At 41.0% G+C, this 20,612-nt stretch overlaps 1 protein-coding gene across 1 annotated transcript; it reads left to right on the top strand.

Moving 5' to 3' along the window:
* Positions 1-266: 266 nt before the first annotated feature.
* On the top strand, positions 267-20,447 carry pik3r4 (phosphoinositide-3-kinase, regulatory subunit 4). The gene is made up of 20 exons (XM_080427719.1): positions 267-530; positions 1,314-2,033; positions 2,290-2,423; positions 2,727-3,348; positions 3,793-3,927; positions 4,319-4,540; positions 5,094-5,267; positions 5,615-5,760; positions 6,003-6,206; positions 8,265-8,466; positions 11,351-11,442; positions 13,122-13,344; positions 14,241-14,406; positions 14,683-14,847; positions 15,311-15,522; positions 15,649-15,780; positions 17,794-17,894; positions 18,591-18,679; positions 19,021-19,141; positions 19,894-20,447. Exons 2-20 carry the CDS (start codon positions 1,316-1,318, stop codon positions 20,062-20,064), a joined length of 4,029 nt encoding a protein of 1,342 aa, XP_080283845.1. The 5' UTR covers positions 267-530; positions 1,314-1,315; the 3' UTR covers positions 20,065-20,447.
* Positions 20,448-20,612: the final 165 nt, after the last annotated feature.

Below are 20,612 nucleotides of genomic sequence, written 5' to 3'. Positions count from 1 at the left end.
ATGTTAAACCATGTAAAAATGTCATACTAGTAGTACATGATACCATACTATATTATTATACTATATTAACCATGTAAGAAGGTCATAGTATATATTCAACCATGTAAAAAGGTCATACTACTACTAGTAGTATGAAAATGTCAGAACTCTTATTGTGCAATAACTCAAACTGGCCAGCAGGGGCACTAGTTCTAAATGTGTTTCACGGCGGTATTTCTCAACCAAATGAACACTCAAGGAAGAAGCTGAACCAGCCAGCAGCAGCAGCAGCTTAGCTGAGTTAGTCCGTCAGGGCTGATGCGGCATTTATTTTATGTTTACCACGGGATCGAAGACGATCGCAAAACTCATTCAAAGCCAGACAGATTTTTGAGCCACTATGTCACGTAGATAAAGCATGAAACTGAATGACAAGTCTCCACGTTAAGGCTAAAGTCAGTCAAATGAACCAAGTGTAGACGTCGGCTCCAACACCATTGTCAACAACAACAACAACAGTAGTCTGCCAAAGACTATTTCTACATCATCTGGTAACGTTAATCGCCGCATGTGCCTTTTTATTTTTGCAGTGATCTTTAAACACTAGCATATGATATGGGTAACCGGAACCCCTCGGTGCTAAATTCCAGTGTATTTTCTGTTTTCTGTTATTGTGGGGAAAGCTTTAGCTGAAAATAGCCGATCGACAAGCTCACAACGCAATGCCTGGCGTTGTGAGCTTGTCGATCTGCTATTTTTATCGAAAGCTTCCCCACAATACCGATGCCGGGGTTTTAAGTGGTTAAATGATTTTAAATCTTGCGAACAGATAACATTTTATCCAGATCCACCCTGGCTAACCGCTAACGTTAGCAAGCTAAATAATGTAGCTCTGCCGTGTTTTTCTTGGTCATGGTAGCCCATAGTGCAACGGTTCGCAAACTTTAAAATGTCAAGGTCTCCCCTTAACTCTGACAGTGTACAAATGGTCCCTAACGGGTCCATTTGAGTTACATACTGAGTTAGATACTTGTAAGGGTCCATTTAGAACCCCTAAAAGGAACCCAGATCCACCCATCTGCAATCCACTTTGAGAACCACTGGCCTAGTGTGTCATGTGATTGCTGCATGCAGCATGCACTGTTAATAACGTTCTCTCTATTTTCTTCTGTTTTGCATTATATTGATCGTGTTTTGTTAGCCACCAAAGAAACGGGATGAATCACTAACTTCACATTTACGTCTGCATTTTTATTTTTTTCATTTGGAAATTAAGCTATTGATAACTGACATTGCTTGTCTAATTACCTCCATATCATCTCAATTCTGTGCAGTCATGGGGAATCAACTGGCAGGCATTGCTCCCTCACAGATCTTGTCTGTGGACAGCTACTTCTCTGACATCCATGACCATGAATATGACAAGAGCCTTGGAAGCACCCGCTTCTTTAAGGTGGCACGTGCAAAGCACAGAGAGGGGCTGGTGGTAGTTAAAGTCTTCGCCATTCAAGACCCTTCCCTGCCCCTCACCAGCTACAAGCAAGAGCTAGAGGAACTGAAGATAAGGCTCCATTCCTGCCAAAACTGTTTGCCCTTCCAGAAAGCATCTCTCACAGAGAAGGCTGCCATCCTCTTCCGTCAGTATGTTCGGGACAACCTGTATGACCGCATCAGCACACGGCCCTTCCTCAACGGTGTGGAGAAGCGCTGGCTAGCCTTCCAAATTCTCAACGCTGTCGACCAGGCGCACAAGGCGGGCGTACGCCACGGAGACATCAAAACGGAAAACGTCATGGTCACTAGCTGGAATTGGGTGTTGCTCACTGACTTTGCCAGCTTCAAACCCACATACCTGCCCGAGGACAACCCAGCCGACTTCAACTACTTCTTTGACACATCTAGACGGAGAACCTGCTACATTGCTCCTGAGAGGTTTGTGGATGGGAGCATGTTTGCAACAGAGAGCGACCAGAACACCCCTCTGGTAGACCTCACCAACAACAACCAGAGGAGCAGAGGAGAACTCAAACAGTCCATGGACATCTTCTCTGCAGGTAGGCTGTGTATTTATATTTGAAGATCAGCAGCCAGAATACCCACACCAGTGAGAAAACATGATCACATTAGGCATTAGCCTCGTGACCTAACTTGTTAGAGTCTAAATTACTTTTCTCACCAATAGACTACTGATTTGTATCCTCCATGTTCAATTATGAGTTTTGTTTTAAGATAGTTTTTTAGATACATTTGAAATTGCAAGCTGTTAAATAATCTCCTTACTCACTCTGCACTGCCTTTTGTCTTTTTCAGGATGTGTGATTGCAGAACTCTTCACAGAGGGGGTCCCGCTATTTGATCTCTCCCAGCTACTAGCCTATCGTAAAGGACACTATCAGACAGAGCAAATTCTAATGAAAATTGAGGACCAAAGTATTCGGGAGTTGGTAATTATCTGTTTTAGCTGCAGTTATTATGGAGAATGTTCTGTTAAGCATTTTGTTGATACATTGCTATATATTAGTGATTAAGGGAATTTAGGGAGGACCTCTAGTAACTGAAGGTTCACTACTTTGATGGTGCAAAAAATTATATAATACAACATGACAAGCAGTTGTGTGTGTGTGTGTGTGTCCTTGTTGTCTGTCTTTATATAAGGCCCAAACATGCATGCAAGAACATTGGGTGTGTGTTTTGTTTTGTCTTTGAATGATCTGTGTAAACAACGTCCTCGTCTGTCTCTGTATCAGGTTGCCCAGATGGTGCAGTGTGAGCCGGAGAGGCGGCTTACAGCAGAGGAGTATCTAAAGCAGCAGAGGGGTAAAGCCTTCCCAGATATCTTCTACACCTTTCTACAGCCCTACATGGCCCAGTTCGCCAAAGAAACCTTCCAGTCAGCCGATGAGCGAGTGCTCGTTATCCGCAAGGATCTGGACAATATCCTGCATAACCTAAGAGGTGGCGGAACAGGAGCAGGCTACTGTTCTGAGAAGGCAGCCCAAGAGAGTGGCTGTGGAGCAGTAAGTCCCAGAGAAGAACAAGGCCTTATCGTGTTGGTGTCAGTCATCACCTCTTGCCTGCAGACACTGCGATCCTGTGACTCAAAGTTAGCAGCACTGGAGCTGGTGCTCCATCTGGCACCACGGCTCAGTGTGGACATCCTGCTAGACCGAATCACACCTTACCTGCTGCATTTCTGCAACGACCCCGTGCCCCGTGTGCGTGCACAGGCGGTGCGCACTCTAGCCAAGGTGCTGGCTTTGGTAAAAGAAGTGCCCAGAAATGACGTCAACATCTATCCGGAGTACATCCTGCCAGGCATCGCCCACCTTGCCCAGGACGATGCCACCATTGTCAGGCTGGCATATGCAGGTGACTATTTTGGATGGTGGTGGAGATAGGTGCTCTATGAAGGGGCATTGTTACTGATGTTAACAAATGTATACCAGTAATGGTATTTTAATATTGCACAAATGTTTGGGCAAGGAGCCCTTCTTCAGCGTACCAGAAATGACATATCTGACTGACATACATGGCATGCTGAAGAAGGACTTCTTGCTCGAAACACGATATTAAAATACTATTATTGTGAGTGCTGTCCTGGAATTGTTTATTCTCCATAAAGTTAGAGTAGAGTGCATTTCTTCTCACATATTCTAAACAAATGTATACGGACAATAGGATTACCAAAGTAAATTCTTCAATTGAATGTTGTTCGGGCAGTCATTCAATTCTTAAAAACACATTCTAAATCCTAACCTTTCATTAAAAAAAAATACATTTCTGAAAAACTTTTCCCTTTTGTAATTGTAACAGAGAATATAGCCCACCTGGCAGAGACAGCACTTCGTTTCTTAGAGCTGGTCCAGGAGAACCACCTGAACACAGAACATGACCTGAGTGGAGAGGATGCAGAGGAGACCCTCCACCCTAATGAAAACTATGACTCAGGTAGACATTTCATGAGATCATTACAGTCACTTTCTTCAGATGAAAACCTTGTGACTTCAGAAAAGTAATGTTTTCAGGAATTCAGAAAAACTAAAAACATTTCCCATGTCCCATCAAGAACTTTTTAAACCTTCATTTTACGTAAAAAAACAACAGCAACCACAACAAAAAACGCAAAAGAATATATTATGGTATATACCTAACGTAAGGTTGAAAATTATTCATATGCATTCTATTTTTTTTTATCATTGACAGCAATCCAAATCGCCAATTCAGTCCACATGTTTACCACCAACCACATAGTCCTCAGATTTGGATTATCATTTTTGTACTTTGACACTTTTGGCTGTGTTTGTAGAGACCTACTGAACTTCCCTTTTGTCTGTCTCAGAGCTGCAGGCCCTCCATGAGATGGTACAACAGAAGGTGGTGACTCTGCTGAGTGACTCTGAAAACATCGTCAAACAGTCTCTGATGGAGAACGGCATCACACGTCTTTGTGTGTTCTTTGGCAGACAGAAGGCCAATGACGTGTTGCTCTCACACATGATCACCTTCCTCAATGATAAGAATGACTGGCATTTGCGTGGAGCTTTCTTCGACAGTATCGTGGGTATGTGGGTTTGTGGAGCATTTACATTCTAGTAGGATAGGACTGAGTATCAGAAAATGATGAAAATCTCAAATGTTTTGCAATCATTAATTTAGTTTAAAAATTTCAGATCCGCTCCGTTTCTATCAGCAAAACGAATAACAAAAATATTTTTTTCCTCCTCGTTGAGGCATTTAAGAGACAAGAAAAAAACATGCTGACACATTTTGGTGTAGACTAGAGCCTTTGTCCAGGTTTTTACACATGTCTGCAAATTAAACAAGGAGGTGATTTTGTTCTTTGTTTTGCTGATTCTAGGAGTGCTGCATGTTTCCCATCTTTCAGGGAGGAAAAAGCTGTATAACGATTCAATATGCATCTTTCACCTATTGTAGGATTTTAGATTTCTCTAATGAATACAAAAGGTTAGGTCAGCCTTAAGTTTTCAAGTCAATTGCTTTTGAGCAGTATTAGAGAAGAGAAATTATTTATTTATGTTCCATCGCACAATGTGTGCCAGCGAGTATGACTTTGACCAAACTGTTGACCCCATTACCTGTACTGTGTTGTCTAGGAGTGGCAGCCTATGTAGGTTGGCAGAGCTCTTCCATCCTGAAGCCTCTCCTCCAGCAGGGTCTGAGTGACGCTGAGGAGTTTGTCATCTACAAGGCCCTCAATGCCCTCACCTGCATGTGCCAGCTGGGCCTTTTGCAGAAGCCCCATATCTATGAATTTGTCAGTGACATTGGTGAGACGAATAGCTGTTATAATTAATGAGTGCTGTGTTTTTGAGTGACCTTCTAAAATATTTGATGTATATTTTATTTACTTTTCCAGTTATATCAAACAGAAATGTTAAATAATTTGTTTAATTTCAATTTAAATCATTGACTTGAATCAGTTGGAAGCAGTAAGAAGTGCGTAGTAGAACTTGTTTTCTATTCAAATTGTTAGGGGCACACAGTAAAATCTTCTGTGTTAATTAAACTGATGTAAAAAGTTGTCCTTTTGGGTACATTTTTCTCACTCAGTTAAATAAACATGAATTTGACTGCACAATCCTAAATACTGTGCATTCTATTCCACTGGTCATAGCTCCATTCCTGTGTCACCCGAATTTGTGGATCCGCTACGGAGCGGTGGGTTTCATCACTGTAGTGGCGCAGCACCTCAACGTGGCAGATATATACTGTAAACTAATGCCTCACCTCAACCCCTTCATCACCCAGCCCATCATACAGGCAAGTCCTCAATTTACCATTGGCATGACTTTATCTCTTAAAATCTGTTACTTTTGAGGAGCAGCACTGTCATGATAAATTGGGCTTTTCTTACAGTAGTCTTACCCCTGTATTCATAAGTTTGCCAGAATACCAGAACCATCGTCTTCAATTACAGGATCAATGTCGAGGCTGGATGTCAGTAAACATTGGCATGAGGATTTTTAATACCTGTAGTGAACAAGGCATTGCTTTCTCTTCAGATTGACAAGGAGTTAGTCCTTCTTAGTGTGCTGAAGGAGCCAGTGAGTCGTTCCATCTTTGACTATGCACTGCGCTCCAAGGACATTGCTAGCCTCTTCCGCCACCTGCTGCTCCGGCAGAAGAAACGCGCAGGCTCCATTCCAGAGTGTCCAATACCTGAGGACCCGGCCATCGCCCAGCTACTAAAAAAGCTCCTGTCACAGGTCAGAAAAAGATTATTAACAAATATCCATATATATAATATAAAACAGGTAGAATCACTCCTAAATCCAGATCAGAATGAAAGCATTTCTTTAGTTAATAGAACAAAAAATGGTTTATTTAAAATAAGTGAGTTTTGGTTCCTCACGTCACTAATATGGGTGGGGGTTCACTGCTACTCGTAGCTTTTAACTACAGATCTGATAATAACTTGTAATAATAAGTTGAAATGAAATCTTTTCCATGAGTCGAAAGGGATTTTAGCACATAATGGACAGCCCTGGCTGCGATTGTGCCAACCATAGACACAAACTCACACATAATCATTTTCATCCCCTTTGGCTGCCTTTTAAGACATATGGTGTGTCATTAAAGTTCCGCCTCCATCCCTCCTGGATCCAATCAACTTCCAGACCCTGTCCTGGAAGTGGATGTGTGGGACTCCCTTCTAGTATCACTGAAGTGGTGTAATAAAAAAGTAACATTCCTATAAAATGTTTGGCCGTGTGTTTTGGCACTCAGTTTAAAGTAACCCCATATGAAGTGTTGAACAGACATCCTGGCTTTCATTAATGATGTTGTTTGCATTGCACACCAGGTTAAATATTGTTGGGAGAACATTAAACAGTGTGAAGCCACAACATATTTTTTTGTACTTACGTTTTCTTTTGTGCGATAATAGCTGCACTATGGGGCATCCTAGTGGTGGCTCAATCATTTAATGCTACAGTCAGATAATTACAACTTTTCTGGTTAGATTCCCAGTGCCGTAGGACCTATGTTGAATGCCCCCCCCCCCATCTCTCTCTCTAAAAGCATAAATGCCACAATCTCAAAAGTCACACAAAATGTAAGGGTTTCTTTACATTATTTTCAAGGCTAATGTATACGGTATATCCATTGTTAGATAATATATATATATATTAGAGATGCGCGGATCGCGGTTTTAGCCGCGGTTGCCGCAGTTAACCGCAGTTCGGGTGGATTCGGGTCAATCAAATATAATTATTAATTAATATCGGATGAACCGCGGGTGAAATATTGCGGTAAATAAATTAATGACATCTAATATATCTATCCATAAAATAGCTAAATCTCTGCGTGCTTGTGAGTGTGTAGAGCAGCCTCTGTGCGATGCGATCACAAAATGCATTGATTTAGCCTATGGAATGTCGGTACGTCTTTTTTCTTTTTTTTAAAGAAAGCGCTGCTGCGCTGCTGCGCTGAACATACAGACTCAGCGCAGCAGAGCAGCACCGATCGCATCGCACAACTAATACTAAAACTAACGTGAATACCAGAAAATAATAATATTTTGACTTACGGGAAAAACGGTTGGTGCGGATGCAGATATTTAAATTGGATAATATAATTATTGCGGTTGGATAACGGGCGGATAATTAATTTGTACATGCGGATTCGGGTGACGTGAGAGGCCATCCGCGCATCTCTAATATATATATATATATATATATATATATATATATATATATATATATATATATTGACTTAAAAAATATGCCCACAGTCATTTTGTAAGAATGTCACCCTTTTATTTCTTTTACAGAGCCAACATTTCAACACAGTACAGATCAAAACATTACCTACTTCAACCTGAGACCTCCATTTTGGTGTTGCGCCTGAAATGTTGCCCACCCAAAATGTAAATCCTGGCTACGCCAGTGCATTTGCAGACATGCAAAAGTGTCACTTTTCAGCTACAGTCACCTTTTTGAACCCAAATAGGGCAATTGTGTGACACCTGACCCGAAAGAAAACAACATGTTGTCACCTTTTTCACCTCGGGGCTGTTTGCATGCCTGCATTTGGCCCAGACAGGAAATCAGAATGATTTAGTGCAGTATAGCAATAAATACCTTTCACTTGTAGAAATGAATCACTTTCTTTGCAAAGTACAACCTGTACACATTTGTGGAGCCAGGGTCAGGGTCAGAATTCTGCTTGGAAAGGAATCCCTCCACATGCGGTCAAGGAGAGGTCATGTCTAGTCAAGACACATGGTGTGTTAACTTAACATCCAGCCTACTTGGTCTTTGCAGGGAATGACTGAGGCTGAGGAGGACAAGCTTCTGGCGCTAAAAGACTTCATGCTGAAATCCAACAAAGCCAAGGCTAACATGGGTGAGCAGAGCCACCTGGGAGAGACGGCCCAAACCGGTGTTATTGACCTGGCCACGCTGGGCATCACAGGCTGCCAGGTGGACTTGGTGAAACCCAAGTCAGAGACAGAGGACAAGAGAGGTAACGTGTGATATGATGAGAAGAAACATTGTGTGTCAAGAGATGTTAAGACTCCAGATCCCACCAATATGTTTCCTGTGTTTACGTTATTGTGTCCCATTCCTCCATAATGCTTTCATCAGATGTAATTCATTATTTGTCACTGTATATTTGCACATACGTGAAATTTGTCCTCTGCATTTTACCCTATAATCATTAAGAGCAGTGAGCGCTCGGGGAGCACAGGTCAAACAATATAACTCCAAAGAAATTCAAAAGTAGGCAGGTACCACACTATTAAAGCAATAACTAATGCAATAAGATTTAAAAATGTCATTTTAACCACTTAAACCCTGTATACTTCATACTTACTAGGCCCTCTATGTTTCCCTCTACACCAAATGTCTTTTGGTAATATAGCCGAGCTTGTAGATGGATATCTACTGTATTTCTGCTGAATGTTTGCAGCAGAATAGGGAAGCTAGGGTTCATGTGGTGGTTATCGTAAGTCATGTTCAGAATGTTGGCCAGCAGGGTTACAGAGAGTTGAGTAATTCCATTACTCTATGAACATCAGATTTGTGTATTAAGCTCAGCATCATTAGGGCTGTCACGATTCCAAATTTAAGTTGATGATTAATTGTCACACAAATACTTGCGATTAACGACTTAATCGTGTTGTTGGCATTGAACATATGAATAAAACTTAATTTCTGTTTGCCTTTTAGGCTTTGTAATCATAAGTTGCACAGGGCAGATATGACAAATAACTGAAATATTCAAAGAAATGACTGATTATAGTAATTTTATCATTTAATAAAATCAAATTGCAGAAATAGCTGATCTGCAAGCGTACAGCTTGTTGATCTGCTATTTCTGGAAAATGTTTGATTTTTCAGCATGGAAACGATTATGACGGTTATGCAAAATAATTGTGATTTTCTCAAAATAATTGCGATTCGGCGATTATGTAATAATCGTGACAGGCCTCTAAGCATCATATGATGATGAGCCATAAGACTGGCTTGTAAGCAACAGTATACTAGTGTCATGTACATTAGCTACCACGCAAAAAGCTTTGTGAAAGGATCAAGTTTTCTGATTGAGTGAAACGGATCCTAATGTTGGTCAACTAAACATAATGTTCTGATGAAGAAGGCTCAGATAATATAGTCCAAGTGAATGGGTTAATTCTTGTCCATGCATTTCCTTTGCATTTAATCATAGAAACATAGAAACCATTGGTGACTGCTCTATTTGGTATTGTATTGTGCTTTGGTTTTGGTTTTTCAGACGCCATCATCACCACAACATCTGGTATATTGTTATGTGATCTAGCTTGAAGTGATATGCATGCATGTTTGATTTGGAAATGATAACAAACGACTACCAAAGTCGTCAAAGACACCCTATCTTACCACGCATTTTCATATTGGTTTTGTGAACACCTGCATTTTCAGTGCAAATGTAACCACATGAACCCTGGTGTCCCTATTCAGGCATGAACACTCGGCAAGAATAGCAGCGCTACAAGCTCACAACGCTCACAATGCAGCACCTTGTGAGCTTGTAGATGGCCTATTTTCAGCAAAGATATTTAGTGTACAGGGGAAAAAAGGATGGGCCTAATAGACCCCTGGAGGGCTCCGGTCAACTAAGTATATAGGGTTTAAGTGGTTAAACCTTTTTGTCTAATGGAGGTTTTGGTCTCAAATCTGACTTTAACCCATTTTGGGCGGGAACCCCTACTTGTAACTATACCTTTCAACACGGGAACCACTTTTGGGGTTCTTGTTGCTATGTGCAGTTTATAGCAACATACATTTGTTGTAATTTTTGAATAAATATTTGAAGTTTTTCAGAAAACTTAGGTCAGGATTTAGAAGGCGTTTTTAGAATCGGCCTCAGGTCTAAATGGGTTGAAATGTGGCCCTGACTAACATTTAAATTAAACTGGCTTATTTTCTCTCTCTCTCTCTCCCTCCCTCCCTCCCTCCCTCCCTCCCTCCCTCCCTCCTCCTCCTCCTTCCTTTCCATTCCTTCTACTCCTTCCTCCTATTCTTGTCCTCTACCTTCTCTTAACCCCTCCTGATGTCACTACAGAGTTTGTTGTCAGTGTTTAACCTTTGCATTGTTTGTGTTCCAGCCGGTATGTTACAGTCGCACGGCCACGTCCTCCTGGAGTGTTGGATTGCCGGTGACTTGCACTTAACTAGTAGCGACAGTGTAGTTGTGTTTGCTTTTAGTTTGTGCCGCATATGGTGCAGCTGTATTATTAGCAGACATTTAGAGATGAAGAAACAGACCAGTGTTGACATGATCTAAAGGAAATCCCCTTTAGTGATCTTTTGCACAAAAAATGCCCTCAGGGATACTGAAGATCTTTTCAATTCTGTCCTGCCCCATCTTGCCCTGTTCTGCTGACTAATATGCCCCATTCAGATAGCTTAAGCTAGGTCTTCAGAGACTAACTTTAGTGTTTTAATACAGCATAATATATGCACGTTATTTGACTCTGGACCAAGCACAACGTACATTATTATGCTACCATAAACTTTGGAAGATTAGACGTAGAAGTATGTGTAGTTCACCCCCTGTGCTATGTACCCCTTTGTTTTGAAACAAAAGGCCTTGAATTAATCTGGTACAGAACCCCTCTCATGTTCTGTTTTCACAGAAACATTTTCTCTCTCTGTCTCTGTATAGCTTTTCTAAATAATTACAAATCCTTGTTTTGCCTTGGTAATTGTGAACAGCCCTGTTTACCCCATGGCATGTGGTAAACAACCTGTAGAACCTTATTGCTGAGTTTTCCTTAATATCCCTAGCTGTTAAAACTAAATCATGGTACTGACTCCATCAACATCTCATTCTTCTATACTGTGTTTTGTGTTTTTCCCCATAGCGAGGAAGCACACCAAGCAGGACTCTAACATGAATGAAGAATGGAAGAGCATGTTTGGATCACAAGAGCCAGCCTCGCAACAACCCCCCACGGTAAACTACCCCTAAAGAGCACATTGGTTGCACAATGGCACACAATGAAGTCCTATTGTTATCAATTGTTCTGTTCTAAGCATAGCAAAAAACTAAGTCATATTAATCCCTGCATAATCAAGGCATCAGAAAATCTGTTTCTTTGCAATGCTTATGGATGAAAAGAATAGAAATCCATGTCAAAGACAACCCCTCTAAACTACGGGAGAAAATATTGCGTTTAGCTAACATCCATATAAATGATACAACACTGGGAAAAAAAGCGATGTAACATTGTTAGTGGTCATATAGATTTTATAGCATGCAGATGATGTGAATTGGATATAATAGTATAACAGTGGTGACACCTTCTGAAGGCAACAGCTTATGTTAATTATGAACTCTGGAAGTCTTTCTCAATTTGATTTAGATCTACCATCTGTATAATGGTATATATTCGGAAGCACGTTAATACGAAGGGGAGTAGTCCATGCATGCCGACGCATCCGCGCCACTGCGTAGAGTTCAACATTGTTGAAGTCTACACGACGGCATGTGAAGCGTCAATGCGCCACAACCGGATGCTCCACCCCTACACTCGCATTGAATAGAAGTAAAGTGGGTTAGTTAGGCTACATCTGCTGTGGTCAGATCCGGAACATACTTGCAACTTTAGGACAAGTCATTTGATTGCTTTTTTAAATCTAAAGTTCCTTACAGTGCATGCATTTTCAACAGAAAACCTCCTGTATGAAATAAACCAAAAACACATTTCACTGTTAGGGCCATGGTCTGCTGATTGTGTTGTATAGGGAAGTGGACCGTTACCCCTAACAATATCAATGTCATGTTCTTCACTATGGGACCTAAACACAGGAACAAAAGCAATTGGTAGATGTGGTCCATTTAGCACAGCTTATGCACAGTTGACGGGGAAGGAGCAGACACTTTCTAGCCAGGCTTGATGCACATTTCCAGAAAGAAAAAAAACATTTACTTGGCAGCGGGACAATGATACATGTGGTCCTGTCTGTGGTTCACTGCCACAGCACGCATGTGTCTCATCTTGAAAATGACAACAATTACAACAAGTCTAAAGAGTTTTAATTTAGGGTGGAAAGAATGTAACGCATAATTAACAGATGTAGCAAATATATTCTCATAAATCATATAGAAAATGGTCGAAATGTTTTTCTCATTGGGAATGCATGCCCCCCTGGTTATGCAATACCCGTTGTACCTGTTCTTAGTGCAGTACCAATTATCATAGCACTTGGAGGCCAGCCTATGATGTCAGTACTATGATGTAATATTGATGACAACCGGGATCTCCATATACTATGGGATAAAAGGGACTTTGACAGACAGACAGAGATCTCCATATACGGGCACAAAAGGGACACAGACAGACTTACATACATACAGAGACACTTATCCGACAGGTTCCACACACCCTCGGCCTCGGGTCCTCTGTGATACACATGCCAAGTCATACGGTTGGACGGTCCTCGTGATTTGTGCAAGACACACACACACACACACACACACACACACACACACACACACACACACACACACACACACACACACACACACACACACAGAGAGATGGTAGAAGTGCGGTGCTGTAGTAGCATAAGTATTACTTAGTTGCTGTTGTTTATGTCAAGATATTTACAGCCAGCTGTTGTGTCCCCCAGGCAGCGGAGGGTCCAGTGAGTCAGAATAGAAAGAGCACCGTGGCGCCTGCTGTTCCCGTGGCGCAGTCAGTTGCCGGGGGTCCCACCTACCAGCGGCGCCTCAACACCTGCAAGGCAGAGCTCCAGCAACTTTTGCAGCAGAAGAGAGAGCAGTGCAGCGCTGAACGCATGGCCAAACAGATGATGGAGAGCGCCGAGTGGGAGAGCCGGCCCCCACCACCTGGTAACAAACTATGCTCTCAGGCTATGGAAAAGTTCACTAGTAACCATGAAGGCCTTTAATATGTTAATGATATGTGGGCTGTGAGAAGGAGGTTCAGGGTTTGTTTTTCAGACTGCTTTAATGAAAACCACTTGACAAGAGAGGTAGTTGACTTGATTAGAAGGATACATGCTTACTTCAAACCACATCAACGAAAGGAAACACGAATCCAGTCTTTGAGAAGTATACTTTAGATCAAGAAACTTTAATCATAAGACCAGCATAGTTTGGCTAACACGGCCCTCAATAGCGTTTCAGGAAATGTTTAGGTATATACGTTCAACCAAAATCTTAACTAGTTTAACCCATTCAATCCGGGAACGCATCTATCATTTTAGATTTCTTTGGCTATTAAAAAATAGCAGATATACAAGCTCATAGCTCATGAGCAGGTAGATCTGCTATTGTTGAAAAATCGTGAATTATTTGGCTAATCTTTAAATATATCTTTTATTTTTAAGCGAACATTTGTCAAATATTTTGTTCCAGGGACCCCCACGCCCCAGACGCAAAGATTTGAGTTAAAATGTTCGCTTTAAAAATATGTATATTCAAAGATTTGAAAAAACGTAATAGCAGATCTACAAGCTCATAGTGCGGCACTCGGTGCCGCGCTATGATGCTTGTATATCTGCTATTTTTTAATAGCCAAAGACATCTAAAATGACAGAGATGCGTTCCAGGTCTTAATGGGTTAAATTCACAGGAGGAGCCGCAGTAGTATTCATGGAAAGACGGATAGAGACAAATAAATCCTTGTTCTCAAATGTTTTTCTTACAGTGTAGATTTGATTAGGCTTTATAGAAGTCCAAAACGTAGAATCCACCGTCTGTATGTGTTTGGTTTGGGCTTCCAGGTTGGCACCCCAAGGGTCTTTTAGTGGCCCACCTCCACGAGCACAAGTCTGCCGTCAACCGCATTCGCGTCTCCGATGAGCACTCCATCTTCGCCACCGCCTCTAACGATGGCACTGTAAAGGTATGGGACAGCCAGAAGATGGAGGGAAAAACCACAACCACCAGGTAGGTTGTCATCACAACCACTGTACCTAAACTACTATGACATGGTAGTTTATCATGACGACTATCAAAACTGCTACTACATGGTAGCTTAACATCACAGCTACCAAAACAACAGCTTGAGACTCTGAACTATTACCTTTAACTAACATTGTAATAGTGATGGTGAACATAGTAGATGTGTATTGTATACTTGCCGACCGTATAAGTATACGAAATTCCCTTCATAAAAATACATTGTGTTTACTGTGTGATATCCTTCTAAATGAATACCTCCAGGTCTGTGCTGACTTACTCCCGTATCGGTGGCCACGTCAAGACCTTAACCTTCTGTCAGGGGTCACATTACTTGGCAGTGGCCTCAGACAATGGTTCCATCCAACTGTTAGCTGTCGAGGCTAACAAACCTCCCAAATCTCCCAAGGTTCAGCCCTTCCAGACAAGGTTGGCAACACATAACATTTTTATCATTATGCTTTCATTATGCTGAAAAAAGGATAAAAACCAGACATGATGACTAAGATGTCATATTTGGGGCAGTAGTTTAGGGGAGTATTTGCAATGGTAGTGAAGATTACACGCACACACACACACACACACACACTCACACACTCACACTCACACATATACCTGTACACACACTCACACATGGGAGCTGCCCAATACACCCACAGTCTTCTAATGTTGGCCAATGAATAGCTGTATGGAGCATGTGGGGGTTATTTGTCTTGTTCAAGAGCTTTTCAGCAGGATGTAGAGGATATTATATTAACAGATGAGTGGGTCTTATTCACTTCCGAGCCAATGCTTGAACCAGTTAACTTTTAGTCACAAGTACATTCCTCACCTTTGTGTACTCTGTTTTCAACAGCCTTGCATGCCTGACATTTTCCCCTCTGTCCTCCAGGTCTCTGGATCAGCAGGATGATGGATGTGTAGTTGACGTTCACCATTTCAACTCTGGAGCCCAGTCGGTGTTGGCGTACGCTACAGTGAATGGCTCTCTGGTTGGCTGGGACCTTCGCTCCAACTCCAACGCCTGGACCCTGCGTCATGACCTCCGCCTCGGCCTCATCACCTCCTTCACCGTGGACATGCACCAGTGCTGGCTCTGTCTAGGTGTGTGTGTTTTTGTAAACTTGCAAAGATCGGAAGTTTCCACTTTATTAATGTTAGTAGTGTAAATAACGACCAAGATACAGAGATATTGAGTTAATATCGGTAATGAAAAATCTTCCTTCTTAGGTACAAGCAACGGCACCATGGCCTGCTGGGATATGCGGTTCCAGCTTCCCATCTCAAACCACTCCCACCCTGCCCGAGCACGAATCAGAAGACTGCTAATGCACCCACTCTACCAACAATCTGTCATTGCTGGTGAGAAGACCGTACTTGTATTAACTTAATTTGTCGTAGTTTCCTGGACAAAACAATAAACTGGTTTGTGGGGCTGAGACGTTAAGTGGAGTGACTTGTGTGAGTCATCTAGAGCAGAGGTTCCCAAACATTTTAGCTCGTGACCCAAAAGAGAAATTTGATGTCTCCCCGGGACCCAAACATCAAAAAATACATTATGAATTAACCACTTCAGCACTTTTTTTTGTTGTTAATGTATTAGAGGGCAATGGAGTGATGGACCAGTCTCCTTAATGATTCCTATAGTCTATTCATGCCATGCTCATATGAGTGAACTGCATTGAGCAAAATCAATTCTATTCAACTCTCAGGACTCTTTTGTCTGTTGCGAGGACCTCAAATTACGTCACTGTTAGGTCCTTTCCTGACATACTGCGATGCAAGAAAGAAAAAAGTGGTTAAAAGGCATTTATTCCAGCCAGGCTATCCTGACCTGCGCAGCAGTTATGTTCACCCCACAAATATTAGTTTGCCGTGACACTAGATGAGCGAGTGTTATTGGCTATGTCTTGACCCGAAACACTCTTTTTTGATGAAGATCTGCATGATACTTTGCACCTGTTCCGTATTATGGAACATGATTGTTTATGATTGTAAGTTTGTAACATGGACAAGAAGCTGATTTAGTTTGCTAAACTTAATATCAATTTGGAAATGGGTCATGATATTCAGATGCGTGTTTTACTTTCCCCCAATAATTCACAATATGCCTACGTTCCAGCCCACAAACAATGTTGCAATTCACAACTTTGCAATCGACAAAACAACTTGGCACTCATCCAGATCAGAACTTGACAGACACTTTTTTTTTGCTAAAGAACACATGCTCCTAAGTTGAAAAATGTAGGAGCACATAAGGAATTTTAGGGGCGCAATAAAAATCTATCAACTAATGTATTTTTCCTTAATGAAGGGATAGGGGACAACAAGGTCACCCACCCCATGTTTCAAGCAATCCAAAAACAATATTCAGTATGCAGTACCAAATAGCTGATCTTAACATTACAGCAGCCATGTGATGGTTTGGATCACACATTGTTTAGGCTAGTTACAGCTTAAGGTAATAAATCAGATGCAATGTTTGGTCTGTCATGCTGTGTACATTTATTTGTTCAGATAGTGATTATATGGGGTAAAATGAGCAGCTGGTTTAAGTTGAGCCTATATTATTATATCAATGAAAACAAACATTTCTTAAAGAAGATTGTTATGGTGTTCTTATTTAATACATGTAGTGTACAATTACATTACATTACAGTCATTTAGCAGACGCTTTTATCCAAAGCGACTTACAATAAGTGCATTCAACATAGGTAGGGAACGAAACTACTAATCACCAGAAGTATTAAGTGCATTTCCTGCAAAAACAAGCAACCAAGAATATAATAATGTACAATAATGTAAATCTTTTGATGCAATTTTAGATTAGATGTAAGCCTATTTGATCATGTGCTGGATATTTTCCCCACAGAGAATTAGTGCAAATGAACTTCCAACTGTTTATACTTATGTATTTTGTCTGTATCTTTTGTGTGTATATTTTCAAGTGAACATTTTTTGTACATATTAAGTACTCTGACAACGGCTGCGTTTTTGTCATTAATAGTAAAAAGAGTAGATGCAAACTTCCTAACCCTACCCTGTAAATCACAATTGGAAATACGCCAGGAAGTGTGTTATTATATTGTAACAATAGGAAATAATATGGTAAAGCTATCGTTGTTATGCAGTATATTATGGCTTTCACTGCTGGTACAACTTCCTTTCAGAATGAGACAATTTGAGGAAAGCGATGCACTTCTTGTGCAACAGAGTTACTCATGGCTGGTCTAACTTGATGTATTGTCCTACTCTTGCACAGCGGAAATTGCAAATAAATGTGTGCCCAATTGTCAGTTCAATAAACCATGTGCAAATGTAGAGATATAGGCGAAGTTAGTTAGACAGTGACAATATGTGTGTTTTCTGTTGCAGCGGTCCAAGGAAACAACGAGGTTTCAATATGGGACATGGAAACTGGGGACCGCAAGTTCACTCTTTGGGCCAGCTCAGCTCCACCATTATCTGAGATGCAGGTGCGTGTGGGTGGTGCCTGTGTATTAGTGTGTACTTGTTTGTGGTGAGAGAACATGTAAAACAGGCCTCTCTAACACATCTGGGAACGGCAGTAAATATGATTGATGGTTTTAGTTGGGAGTATCTCCGCGATTTCGATGCCTGGTGCATTCTTTATATTACTCAAACTCAGAGAAGCATGAGTTTTTATGTTTCAACTATCATCATTGTTTAGCATGTTATACTGTAGGGCTAATAACTGATTATCTGGCTCACGTTTACCTGTCACTGGTAAATTAACGAGGCTTTTTCAAGCTGCTTTGTTTTGATTCCATGTATACAGTATATCTCTCTTGTTAACAACTCCACAATGCACATTGTCGAGCCAAAAGGGCGGTGATGCTGACAAATGAGCAGCAGGATTAGCCATAGCATTAGCATGTTATTGTTGAGACAGATGAGGATGGCTGGAACTAATCAGATGAGGTGCTATAGAGAAACTGTCACTCTAGTGAAAGTTGTTGTAGAGTGTAGATCAGGACAATAGTCAGAAGAGCAGATTGGTGTATCTGTTATGGTAATGTTGAATCTTAGATTGTGTGATGAAAAGTAAAATAAATCTGAAAATAACAGTTCTATTCGTTTGTGTGTGTGTGTGTGTGTGTGTGTGTGTGTGTGTGTGTGTGTGTGTGTACACACGTGTGCGTGTACCTCAGCCATCTCCACACAGTGTTCATGGGATCTATTGCAGTCCAGCTGATGGAAACCCCTTACTCCTGACTGCAGGCTCTGACATGAGAATCAGGTACATACTGCACTACAATGCAGTACATATTATTTCCTATATGTCCCATAAATGCCAATGTTAGAGAAATACTGAACCAAAACCAGGAAGTGAACATGAAGAATTTAAGTACTACTCATAAACTAGGTTAGAATGGTACAGGACCAGCTGGTCATTCCACTGCATGACATGGTCACAGGCACAGCCTTAAGTCTAATTCATGTTGCTTGACGAAAATAACTATAAATAACTAAAAATATATATTTTTATTGTATTTTTTACTTATTCTCATCAAGAGACACAATGTAATTCAATGAAATGGGGTTTAAATGGGGCCTGTATGTGATTTTTTTTTTTTTCAGGTTCTGGGACTTGGCATATCCAGAGAGGTCATATATTGTTGCAGGTGGGGCTAACGACTCCCTCCACTGCCCGTCCGTCCTTTACAGCCGCAAGATCATCGAGGGCACAGAAGTAGTGCAGGTACTGAAGGTGTAATGGATGAGCTTAAGATAGACTAGCTGGTTTGAAAGAACAAGAACTGTTAGATTTCACTTACTGTTGCTGTTTATTTTGTTCATTTCTTTATCGATCTTTATCATTGTTAGGATTAGACCAAATTCACATTTACTTTGTGTTCTGTTGGAATTTCTCATCTAATTATTGTCAGAAATAAATTAAATGCCAATAGAAAGCCACTCACAAGGAGGGTGTTTTATTGCAGTTCATGTGAGAATGAGACATGAGGGCATACATGTTCTATATGCTCACAGCACATGTGATGCAACACGTTTGAGTTTGTATTTATGCCCTTTTTTGAAAAGAGGCTTAATTCATAATGTATTTTTGTAAGTTTGGGTTCCGGGAAGACACCAAATGTATTTTTGGGGTCTAGGGCAGAAAAAGTTTGGGAACCCCTTGTTTTTTTAGATAGGACAGTGTAGAGGAAGAAAGCTAAGGGTAGAAAGGGGGAATGACGGGCAAGATGTGTAGATCTCTGGCCTTATTCGAAATGTATCGATAATAATATATTATCATCAATGCACTACCCAATCAGCTGTTGTTCATACATTTTCATTAACATAAAAAAAAATCTAGTTTTAAACTATTATCAGTAATTATTAATATATATAAATATGTCGATATAAATTGATTAGTTGATTGTGTTCAACCAATTGTTTGACAATTGTTTGAACAAGCAGAACTTGTCAAATCTTGGCATGGTGTCCTTGCAGGAAATCCACAGTAAGCAGAAGAGTGGGGCGCCAGAGGACACACCCCGCCGGGGGCCGGAGTCCCTCCCCGTTGGCCACCATGACATCATCACTGACATCGCCACCTTCCAGACCACACAGGGCTTCATTGTCACCTCCTCCCGAGATGGCATCGTCAAAGTCTGGAAGTAAACCGCCGCTTATCGCAGGCAGAAGTGTAGTATATCTAAAGATATACACACAAGGATATGCACTCGTACTCTCTCTCGTACACTTACGGGCACAAATACCCCCCTACACACACTGTACTCTCCTTACCCGTCTCCCCATTTCCTCCCTATTCCCCCTACACTTGAGTCTTCAATGGTAGACTTCCTGTACATAGCATATTTTAAATCAATTGAATAATATAAATGACTATTAGAATCTTGTATAAAATAGAATAGAATATTAAGTTGTTTTTTATGACATTCATTGCAGTAATTGCTAAGCAATGCCGACAAAACATGTGACTAGCATTTTTGATGTTCTTTGTCAACTGCTCAAAATGACAATAAAAAAAAAGTCCAATACCACCACTGGCTCCTCATTGCTTCAAGGTTAGTCATACAGTATATTACAAGATATTTCAGTGTTTATACATATCTTCTCCAAACTAATCTCCCTGATTTATTTGGGCCTTTCTCCCCTCAACACATTGCAGATATTAATTCCAGAAGATAACAGACTCATTTGCCATT

This window comes from Gymnoscopelus braueri (assembly GCF_963280865.1).
Source record: "Gymnoscopelus braueri genome assembly, chromosome: 4".
In the NCBI taxonomy this organism is placed as follows: Eukaryota; Metazoa; Chordata; class Actinopteri; order Myctophiformes; family Myctophidae; genus Gymnoscopelus; species Gymnoscopelus braueri.
Note: the sequence above shows the minus strand (reverse complement) of the source record. Positions and strands in the feature narration are given on the sequence as shown.